This window comes from Lepidochelys kempii, chromosome 3, assembly GCF_965140285.1.
Source record: "Lepidochelys kempii isolate rLepKem1 chromosome 3, rLepKem1.hap1, whole genome shotgun sequence".
Taxonomy (NCBI): Eukaryota; Metazoa; Chordata; order Testudines; family Cheloniidae; genus Lepidochelys; species Lepidochelys kempii.
In genome coordinates, this window is record NC_136382.1 from 164364156 (window position 1) to 164376314 (window position 12159).

The 12159-nt window shown below is 36.6% G+C and overlaps 1 protein-coding gene across 9 annotated transcripts in view; it reads left to right on the forward strand.

Annotated features, from left to right (window-relative positions):
- Nucleotides 1–11468, forward strand: part of GPATCH2 (G-patch domain containing 2) — a 182915-nt gene extending 171447 nt beyond the window's left edge. For 2 of the 9 annotated variants that reach the window (XM_073338876.2, XM_073338879.2), the window contains one exon: nucleotides 7866–11468. In XM_073338876.2, coding sequence (XP_073194977.1) covers nucleotides 7866–8035 — 170 coding nt within the window. In that variant the 3' untranslated portion in view covers nucleotides 8036–11468. Of the gene's footprint in view, nucleotides 1–1382; nucleotides 2084–7865 lie in introns of those variants that run through there. The other 7 variants (XM_073338882.1, XM_073338889.1, XM_073338880.2 and 4 more) reach the window with 6 other exon arrangements.
- The last annotated feature ends 691 nt before the right edge of the window (nucleotides 11469–12159 follow it).

The window sequence follows — 12159 nt, forward strand, 5'->3', positions numbered from 1 at the left end:
TTTAACAATGTTTCTGATAGAATGGCTTGCATCAGGATGTTTTACATCCCTGCGTTCAGTTAGATGGTATGGAAACAGAAAACAAAAAACAAAAACCCAACAAAAAAAGATGGAGTATTAAATGTCTTCTGAAAACGGGGAAAGTTCACTGGATTGTAAAGTGAAGCAGCATGTATCACCTCTCTTTCCATTGGCTGTTTATCCAACATCAATACAACACTTTAGGAGCCAAATTACTAAACAAGCTGCCAATTAGGCTTGCAGTCAGCTGGATAGATTAGTGGGTAAGAGAGTCAGATACAAGATTTTCATCTCTTGAGCCAATTACGCAAGTGAATTACCATCCACAATGCTCCTTGAAAGATTTGCGGTAAAAAGACTGACTCTGCTGTTACAGACATAAGTGAGATCCAGGGTAGGAGGTAAGGGTTAGCGGGCCATGTATTGCAAAAATTGCCCAAGCAAAAGGAGATCATTCTAGGAAAGGATTTAAAGGATTTAGGGCTGCCAGGAGCGAAAGAAGAAGAAATAATAGTTGTGGAATGCTCTGCTGAGGCATAGTTGTTCCACTCACAAATCTTTAATCTTATAAAAGAAAAATGAGAGTCCAGGACTCTATTTCAATGCAGTATCATTTTCTGAGAAATTATCCTTAGCATTAAAAAAAATAATAATTTGGTCAAAGTTGAAATTGCACAAATCCACCTTCCTTTATTCTTATGCCTGAAAAAGACTTTGTGTTGCTCTCCTAAAGTTTATTGAAGGTGCTGAACTGGATTCTGATTTTAGTTACACCAGTGTAAATCCAAAATAATTTAAGTGATGTCAGTTTTGTCAATAACCTGAAAACTGATTTTGCCCCATTAGCAATAAAAAGATTAATAAATAAAAAAAATAAAAAACAAATTATAGCTTTCTACCCTTTTTAAATATTGAAAGTCACAATAGTAGTACATTGGGTAACTGTCCTGTTTTTTGATCTGTAACAAATATAAGCCTAGATAGAATGTTCTAAAGAAGAAGTATTTTACAGTTAAGGGAAAATAGATTTGCAGTTTGCCATATAGCTCAAAACTGAGTATTGACACGTTTGTTTCCTGGTGAGATTCACACACTAGTAAAACATTATTTCTTAAATATTAAGCAAATTTAAATCCTGAACTTTTGCAAGCTGTTGTGTCCAAAAATGATTAAACAGATGTGGAGCCTGCAGCAGCATTAGACCTCTGATCTGTTTTTTAGCTTACAGATGGAATTAAATTAATTCATGGCAATCACTGTAAAATCAAGGGTATGGCATTGAATGCTAGTGTACTGTTTAACCAGAATGTATCTGTTTCAACAGCTGTTAAGAAAAATTATGTGCCTCTTTTTTTCATAAGAACGGCCATACTGGGTCAGACCAGAGGTCCATTTAACCCAGTATCCTGTCTTCCGACAGTGTCCAATGCAAGGTGTCCCAGAGGGAATGAATAGAACAGGTAATCAAGTGATCCATCCCATGTCGCCCATTCCTAGCTTCTGGCAAACAGAGGCCAGGGATACCATCCCTGCCCATCATGGCTAATAGCCATTGGTGGACCTATGCTCCATGAATTTATCTCGTTCTTTTTTGAACCCTGTTATAGTCTTCGCCTTCAAAACATTCTCTGGTAAGGAGTTCCACAGGTTGACTGCGTTGTGTGGAAAAAAACCTTCCTTTTATTTGTTTTAAACCAGCTGCCTATTAATTTCATTTGGTGGCCCCTAGTTCTTGTGTTATGAGAAGGAGTAAATAACACTTCCTTATTTACTTTCTCCACACCAGTTATGATTTTATAGATCTCTATCATATCCCCCCTTAGTCATCTCTTTTCCAAGCTGAAAAGTCCCAGTCTTATTAATCTCTCCTCAGCTGTTGCATACCCCTAATAATTTTTGTTGCCCTTTTCTGAACCTTTTCCAAGTACACTATATCTTTTTTGAGATGGGACAACCACATCTGCATGCAATATTATCTATCACTTTCTTAACGATTCCCAGCATTCTTTTTGCTTTTTTGACTGCTGCTGCACATTGAGTGGATGTTCAGAGAACTATCCAGAGTGACTCCAAGATCTCTTTCTTGAGTGGTAACAGCTAATTTAGACCCCATCATTTCATATATATAGTTGGGGTTATGTTTTCCAATGTGCATTACTTTGCATTTATCAACACTGAATTTGCCAATATCTGCCATTTTGTTGTCCAGTCACCCAGTTTTGAGAGATCCTTTTGTAGCTCTTTGCAGTCTGCCTGGGATTTAAGTATCTTAAGTAGTTCTGTGTCATCTGCAAATTTTGCCACCTTCCTGTTTACCCCTTTCTCCAGATCATTTATGAATATGTTGAACAGGACCGGGCCCAGTACCGACCCCTGAGGGACACCACTATTTACCTCTCTCCATTCTGAAAACTGACCATTTATTCCTACCTTTTGTTTCCTATCTTTTAACCAATTACCAGTCCATGAGAGAACCTTCCCTCTTATCCCATGACTGCTTTCTTTGCTTAAGAGCCTTTGGTGAGGGACCTTGTCAAAGGCTTTCTGAGAATCTAAATACACTATATCCACTGGATCCCCCTTGTCCACATGCATGTTGACCCCCTCAAAGAATTCTGGTAGATTGGTGAGGCATATTGACTGTTCCCCAACAAATTATGTTCATCTATATGTCTGACAATTTTGTTCTTTACTATCTTTCCAACCAGTTTGCTTGGAACTGTAGTCAGGCTTACTGGCCTGTAATTGCCAGAGTCACCTCTTGAAAGATACATTTAATAGAAATGTACCTTTAACGCCATCATAAAAATTTCACAATAAAAATGTTATTGGAAGTTTTCGTTATTCCCCCAAACGTTTTTAAATACACAAATATGTTTGCCTTTTTACATTTATAGGTTTCATATTAAGCATATTTCATATATACATTTATGGGTTTCATATTAGGCATGCACATGTATAATAGAGGTGGGCTCCAGAGGCTGTGTGTGTGTGTGTATATACACACACACACACGTTTGTATTTTTGGGCTGTGGGTGTTGCTCAGTATAGGTATAGGAATTTGATAGCATTGTCTTGCCATCCAAGCATTCCCACTGTTCCTTCAGTGCTTTCCCCTCACTTATGTGATGGCAACCACTCCAGTGAGCTGCCACTCATCTGGCAAATCAGGAACCAAAGTATTATGGTTGCTATCAAATTTTGTAAGGCAGAAGGGTCTGCAAGTGAAATTCCTGCAAATTATTAACATAGAGTGCTGATTTCCATTCCTCATAACCACTGCCTCTTTCCCACTCCCCACCCCGTCACTGCCTTTCACCTGTCACATTTTGCATAGCTGCTTTTCCCTGAGGTGGCAGCAGCGGGTTGTTCTTGTTCTTGCTTCAGGCTGGGTCAAGACTGAACATGTCCTGGAGGTAGTACAACCATTTTTAGGGGCAATATGCTTTTACCACTCTCTGAAAGCCCCTGCTGGCCAGTCCAAGAAGTACCATTGGCATGAGTTAGAAGCTGATGTATATTTAAGTTGTATATTGCAAGGACAATAACTGCTTTAAATTAGAGAATAAAAGCCCACAGCAAAAAAAAAAAAAAAAAAAAAAAACAAGGTAGCATGGTATTTGTCATACTCTGTTCTTTCCCAATCGTCAACCAATCAGCAATAAGAATGGTATTTCTGAGTGCTGATTGGTCATAGAATGAAGGAAAAGGACTACAATGAATAAAATTACCAGAAACTGTGTTTTTATAGAAAGTGGAGAGGCTCAAAATGTGCAGGATAAAATAACTGTAATTTGATTCACTTTTTATAAAAACATTGTAAGATTTAGGCTTCAAAACTGACTAAACAGGGAGAATGGACTGTTGATACCAAATCTTTTTGAAATAAAATACAGCCAGCCTGCACGCTTGCTAAGAAAATAAAAACAGGAAAGTAAATTAGTTGTTTACATCCCAGTTGTGCGTTAATTTTTTTGGTGTTGCACTGACCTCAAGCAAAACCAAAAATATTGTTGGACATGCATGGTGCATGTGTGTTCGTGTGCACAAAAACAAAAAAAAGAAAATAAGCCTTTTGTTTGCTGTATTCAGAGGGTTTGGGGATTTTAGAGTTCTAATAGAAAATCATGTACAATGGAGTGGAAAAAGTAATTATACTGTATATTTTAAAAGTACTTAAGTGTCTTTAAAACAAAACGTATTCCAATTATCCTGTCAGTCACAGAAAGAGGAAATGCATTCTGTTACAGGAAAAAATCAAAAATAGAAGCATCAGTTTATTAAATAGCATGTTTCAGGGTACAAATTGTTCATCTGTATAGCCTCTTTCTGTTCTTGTTGTGTGAGGAATTGGATTTGATACAGGAAGATACATAGTTTATATAAAGTTAACTGTGCTTTTTAAATGGACTCTAGTGAACCAGCAAAGTTGTTTGCTCTGTTTTGAGCTGTTCTCTACCGTTTAAACTCTGGAGTGTGTTTCTGGCACTGCTATGCAAACTCAGGAATCATCTGACACATCCTATTCTGAGATGGTGTGAACACCTTGATTATATGCCTCTGTCATTTTTCCCTTTTCCTTGGAAGCACTGTGAACTTTATTCCCCTCTGTTGTTTTTTTCCATTGTTTTTAAGATATTAGGACCCCACTACCAATTTTATTGTTTAAGTTATCCCCAAAAAAGTGAGTTAATGGATACTTCTATAGTTTTAGTAAGGGTGTTTACCTGTCAATTAGTTTGGACATCGATATTTTTTTTCCATTTTCTGTGCTAGAAGCAAGAGCTCAGAAGGTCCACAGCCTGCTCTATGTATGCTCAGTCATTGTCAGGGACTTGTCTGTATGAAAACTGTCTCTGTCCATGGGAGGCCTGAAAAGAAAGGAAGACTTTGTTATTGAATGTTGTGCTGGTCAGTTCAAGAGCACCCTCACAGGGCCAGGACACTGACTTCAGAGCCTTTATCACCTAATGTTAAGTACTGCTTCAAACCAATATTAAAATTAGCTTTCTCTCAGCACTCTTTCTTTTTTCTTTGACTCAGGGATTGGAATAGTGGCTGTCTAGCTTTTATCTGGCCACAGTGTGACTGAGTATACAGAATAGTACAGTAGATAATTCTTGAGTACTGTAAATTTGTTGCCACAATAATCACAAGTAGGGTATATCATGAAGGTTTCAATATGCATCTCTCATCTTCGGTTTGACTACTGCCTGTGTATGCTGTTTCAATGTAGCTTTCTAGATTTGTATATTGAGGAGCTTCAAAATATTTGTTCAACTTTTGTTTTAATACTCCTTGGTAAAGTTAATGTAATAATGAACCAATTGCTCATCAGAGGTAAATGATTAGTTTAAAACTTTAGTCTCTCTAAAAACACATAACTGTGCTCTCCCTACACTTGTTACTAGAGTTCTCCAAAAAAAAAAAAAAAAGGCAGGCGAGTATGAATGAATGGGAAACTAACTTATTTATTGGTAGTAGAATCTAGGAGCCCTAGTCATGGACCTGGAGCCTATTGTGCTACATGCTGTACAAATACAGAGCAAAAAAAGATTGTCCCTACCTCAATGGCTAATGCCCCAAGTCTGTCAAGCTTTGGAAATTCATTCACAGCAGATTAAACAAAAATCCACCTCCCTGAAACAGCTCACCTTCAGTGTAGACAATGAAGAGGTTTCAAATTTTTTTCCTCCTGCAGGGCAGGATGTTATACACCTTACTTCCTCCCCCATTTCATAACTAGCAGTATCATGCTATCTGCATTTATATCAGGAGTGGGCAGTTACCAAAGACAGTGCATACAGGAAAGCTTACCAGTGCATCAGTTCCAAAACTCTGTACTACAGAAGCTTCAATCGTTAATGGGAGAGAAAAGGCAATAGATTTAAATGCCTTTCACTTTTCATTTTCCTTTGCTACTACAAATACTTCTGTTTTTCTACATTCATAAGAAAAGTAAATCTGTTGGGTTTAACCCCTTTACTATTGGCGGTCTGTCTCCTCGTATGTGTATTGCTTTTCCTCTAACAGGACATCAAGTAGATCGTGGTACTGAGGGAGTACCAGCAAATGATAGAAGTATGGACATTTGTTTTGTAGAAAAGATATTACTCAAAAACATATCAAACAACTTTCTTTAAAAATAATAAAGACTGGGAATGGCTGGGTCATTACACAAATTGAATCTATTTCCTTAAGTTAAGTAGCCTTAACTCCTTCTTGTCAACTGTCTAAATGGGCCATCTTGATTATCACTACAAAAGTTTTTTTTGTCCTGCTGATAATAGCTCATCTTAACTAATTAGCCTCTCACAGTTCGTATGGTAACTTCCAACTTATCTGTATGTGTGTGTGTGTGTGTGTGTACACATCTTACTATATGTTCCATTCTATGCATCTGATGAAGTGGGCTGTAGCCCATGAAAGCTTATGCTCTAATAAATTTGTTAGTCTCTAAGGTGCCACAAGCACTCCTGTTCTTTTTGCAGATACAGACTAACACGGCTGCTACTCTGAAAACTTTAAAAATAATGTTCTCAAATCTGAGAAACATAAAACTGTACAAGTGGCCACTTCTCACTTACATTGCACAGTAGCACACAATTAGGCATTAATCGGGGATTCCTCATGCTCAGTGACACAAAATATCCTTTCTTTTTTAAAAGGATAAATTGAGATAGAATAGGATAAACCTACCAATCTCGTACAGTGATATTCATGTTCAGAGTATTTTACAGACAGTCAGACAGATTATCTTTTAAGTTATGCTAGTGTAAATCCAGAATAAATTCATGGATGTCAGCTGACTCTTACACCTATGTAACCAAGATCAGAATCTGCTTTTATTTCTGATTAATGGTAAGTCAACCTTTGGCCACATTCACAGATATGTTTTGTGATGGTAAAAATGTTTTGTTTAGAGATGTCTCAGAGTTGGAATGTTACAGTATTATATTTTATTTAGGGGAAGTTTAAGACTGTGATTTATCCAAATGACTGCAATATATTATCTTACACAAGCTCTTACTGAAATGGAAAAGCAGTGCATTAGAAAAGTTGGTACCATTTTGTTTAAGAGAAAGTTCTTCAATGCAAATGCATACGGTACTTCCCAGTGTTTATATTTGCCTTTTAAATCTTTCTAATCTTTAGTAAAACAAATCAATGAAATAGGATACAAATGGACTGGAGAATATTATATGCAGTGTTGCCATAGCCATGTTGCTCTCAGGATATTAGAGAGATGAGGTGGATGAGGTAATGTTCCAGAAGTTGGTCTAATAAAAGATATTACCTCACCCACCTTGTCTCTGAAGAATATGTCAGTTGTCTGCTCTGCTTTTGTTGCTGTTGTGAGAATTCAATCATAAATGATTAGTTGTTTTATTAAACATCTCAGCATACTCCAGTTGATTGAAAAGCATTTATTGTATCAATGAGGGTGGAAAGAAAAGGTGTGATGTTTCTTATGCCCATGTTTGATATCTATACCTAACTCGGTAGTCAAATAGTCCTCTCCATACATTGATAAATTTATTCAGGTTTTGAGTTTTCTTTGAGTCTTACATCCAGCATTTTTGTCTCATGCATAAAAGATCTGCAGCAAAAATAAATGTGTAATGATTAAAAATTGAGCTACTCTTAAAAAATGGTGAAACTATAGACTATATATGTACAATTAACATACAGCTATGAGGTCAACATATGCAAAGACAGCCTGTTCTAGCAACCTATTAGATGAATTAGGAGAATAAGAAGGGTTAAGGCTTTAAAGGAGATTATCTTGCTCTTTTCTACATGGCAGTACTGATTAATGTTGTATGTTTCTTTTTAATCTCAGGGTTTGTAGGTGAAAATGCCCAACCAATCCCAGAAAACAACATTGGAAACAGAATGCTTCAAAGTATGGGCTGGACTCCTGGCACAGGCCTGGGACCAGACGGCAAAGGGATGTCAGAACCAGTCAGAGCCATCCAGAGGCCAAAGGGACTCGGACTTGGATTTAGCTGACAGAAAAGCACTCCAACTTCTGTACAGAAGTCAGGAAGACCAACCTTAATTTAAAAAAAAAAAAAAGCTAAAGTCTTATATTATATTTTGTCATCAGCAAATCCAGTTGTTGTTCACTTATGGAGTTCTGAAGCCTAAATGTTTCATGTTGACTACTCTGGCTTTCAAGATGCAAGGTACAGCCACAGTGGCACAAGAGGTGTTTGAATCCTAACTCTGTAATGGTGCTAAAATGTAAAAACAATTGTACTTTTTTATTTTCTGTGATCTTAAAACAAAGTCTGTTCGGTATATGATTCAAAATGCAATGCGTTTATTTTTCCTGAAAAGCTTCTCACACAGCAGATTTCAGCATTTAGGCAAACATTTTTTGGCACCATTTTCTCATCTGAAGTGTTCTGAGAGGATTTGTTATCAAGGAAAATTAAACCTTAGAAAGCTGCTATGTTGGTTCATTTTTCCTTCCTTTAAAGGCAAAAATTTCCAAACTAGGTATTTCTAGAAGTTGGCCATACATGAGGATAGGTTAACATGATCTCTGCTTTTCCATGGTGACATACATTAGGTGTCCCCAAATGGCAACATTGATGGTAACTTTGTCATCATAGGAATGTAACCCCATTATCTTGTAAAGCATCATGCTTATCTGTGTGTAAGCCCTAATTCTAATGCTTTTATAATTGTTTTTACATCTTGTAAGATATTTTTTAAGTAAATATTTTTAAAACTTTTAGTGTTCACCCTCAGCTTGGAATTCTGGTTATTTTTTATACTAGTGTTCCCCTGACTCTCCACCTCAAAAACGAGTGTATTTTAAATGTGACCCTTGCATTTGTTCTTAAACTTGGGGTTTTGGTATATTTTGAGTTGAGTTGTAGGTTACAGCGAGGGGTAGCTACCATTCAGTGTTTTTGTGGTCATGATATGGACATCCTGCCACAAACTTGGAAGCATCATGGAAGAAGCAGAGAAAAGACAAAGTGAAGCCAGTAAGAAGGGAGGGAAATACTCTGGTAGCATCTCTAAAGTCTTGAGTGAGCAATTTTAAGTCAAGGGGGGATCATTAAGCATTTTAATCAGTATCCAATATCAGCACTAGTAATTTCATCGAACACCAGCCAATCAAGCTGCCAGGACACTGGTGGCGTAAAGCAAATTCCACATTAGGGTAGTATAATACAATTGAAGAGGAGTCTTCATTCCAATGGACTAAGGGCGAAAACTTGGCCCCATTGAAGTCAGTGCCAACATTTCCACTGACTTCACTGGGGCCAAGATTTTACTCTAAATTAATCATCAAGAAGAAAGCTCTTTTCCTCTCACAACCTCATCCATTTTCCAGCAAACACAATACTAGGAAAGTAGCTACAAGAGAAAGCAACAGATTAATTGAAAAACAGTGTTCTCACTTTCCAAGTGCTAGTATTGTCTGTTTTTTGGCCCTTTTTAGAGTCTGCTTACTATTGACCTAGTGTAGAGTAACTGGTTAGTGTCTGATGTCATCCTTGATGCTGATCAAATGTACAAGTTCACTGATTTGGAGTAGAATACTTTACTTGCGGTTTTAAATGTGATTTTGATTTTTTGAAAAAGCGACTTTTTGGATTTCTTCAGTATTTAATCAGCAAGAATATTTGTTTCTATGGAACTTTCTAGGCTACACTGTAGTGTGGCTTTTCCATTTCAGACTTGTACTGTACAGCTAAGCTCATTAAACAGATTCTATGACCAAAGAATTTTGTGGCCATGTAATTGTGAAGAGCCAAGAATTTTGAATTCTGCAACTAACAGTGGATTCCACATGTATAACTGCCATTTAATATACACACAGGCCGGTTCTATATATGTACAGGCAGATAGCTATATTTTAACTGATGTGGAATTCTCCTACACGCTTGATACTCCAAAGGGCTATGAAGTGCTGTTGAATTCTAAAGACGTATTTGTGAGTATTATATGGAGCAGTGAATAACTTCTTGAACTTTAGACTATTTGTGAATTAATAAGAAGACACATGGCAATGTTAAGTAAAAGCTGTAGGCTTCTATTATTATGCTGTATTAGTAAAAGTTTAAAGAACTTCCTCCCCCCATTATAATTCCATCATGATTGATTACAAAGCCTGTGTATTATCATTTGGTAATTGTAACTGTGGTACAAATAGCATTGTTTCTAGTATATCCAGGCAATATACAGTAGCTGCAGAAATTCAAGAAATATCAGTCTGCAGCTTAAAAAGTATTTGAAAATATTTGCCATTTTAGTGGAGAATTTAAAAATAAAAAACCGCATGGACAAATATTAGGATAAAACCTTGCTGGTTCCCACTCTGCTCCCCATTTCCCCCACATGCACGGGTACAATCGACCTGGTAGACTCCCATAGTGGAGGAATTACTTAGCTTGATGAAGATGTAAAGAATCAGAGCTAGGGTATAAAAACATGTTAGTTTCTAATTTTAAATCAATCAATCTGTTCAAAAGAAATTAATAGATATCAAGGGTATTCAAACTGATTTTATTTAGATATAAATATGCCTTTGTTTTGCAACTGGAATTTCCTAGAAATGCCAGAGCAGACTGGGTGCCAAGTAGAGGGAAATGATTTGTTAAAATATAATGTAGTGATATTTTTCTTGATATTGCTGTACAATTCTCTCCCTACCTCATGCCCCCATTTTCAATTCTGTTTTCCTAGGCCTCTTTACAGTTGCTCTAACAATGTGATTGTGTAGGTTAGAGCTAGTGTGTTCTTTAAAAAGGCCACTTTTTGGAGACACTTGGCTTTGCGACTGTGATAAAACATGCCACTATTTCAAAATATGTCTTAAAATTTGCCTGTTAGGTTTTTCCATTACTAGCTTATAACAATACCTACTACAGTGATGCCTCAGATTATTTTAAAATACATACACAAGTATTTTGATATGATATACCATCTGCTACTAGATATAACATTGAAATAAATTTTCCTTTTCACATATTAATCGATGTTGGACACTCTCATATCTGAGAGTTCCCAGCACTCACCTGATGCTTTCCATTTATGCTTGATTAATTAGTAGCCTAAAATGTTCTGCCTACATTGAAGGTCTAATAAAAGAAACATACGTTTAGAGTAATGTACATTGAGTTTTGATGCATCTACCAATATACCTCAACATTTTGTGAATTGGGCCATTAACCTTTACTCAAACAGATGAGCAACTGCTGGCAGCATCTTTCTTTTAAATAAATATTTGTTGAAGTAGGAAAAGCATTTTTAACATGCTAGTATATAACAACTTTGTCCCTGAATTTTGGCTTTTCTGTAATTAAGGTCTGTAATGGGTCAGTTGAATTACCAGCAAATGGCTAAACAATCTGTATAGAATGCATTGCTTTAACACAAGCAAGATGTAATAAAATAAAACAGACTTCATTCTTCATGTTCTTTTTGTATATTGTGTACTTTAAACTGCTTTTTTGACAGCAGCGTTACTGCTAAGATGAGTGGAAGAATGACATCTTTCTGCAACATGTAGTTAAGGCTGCTAATATCTTTAACAAATAAATATTAGCTAAAAATGTTGTTACAAGGCTTGTGAAACTTTACTAATGTCCCCTTCCCATTTTTATATTCCCCATCAGGAACAGATACACTTAGCTAATTATGTGTAAATTATCTATAGAAATAACTATATTAAACTAGTGTTAAGGTTGCACAAACACCCAAATGTCAGGAAATGCCCCAGTTACGATACGCACACCATTTTTATTGTCATAATGGTTCAGTCTATTGATTTAGACTGTTTTAAATAGGTTTCCTTCTTCCCAACGTATTTATTTTGATAATTTTGTCAGCATCTCACACTTTCTTTTCAATGCAGAGCCTTCCTTGGGTGTAATTCAGAAGAGGGAGTAGTTAACTACAGAGTCAACTGTGAACTCAGGTGACCTATATTTTGCCATCAATCTTTCACTTTTGGTTTGTCGATCTCTCAAGGCATATCAGACAAAGGTTCCCTCCTCAATCTGAAGTATGAAGACCTCTCTAATGTTTTTGCACCTTACAAGGTCCCAAAGGACAGTGCCAAACTCCTGCCCTGCCACTGTACTTTCTATTGCAATGCTAAGTTAACCAGG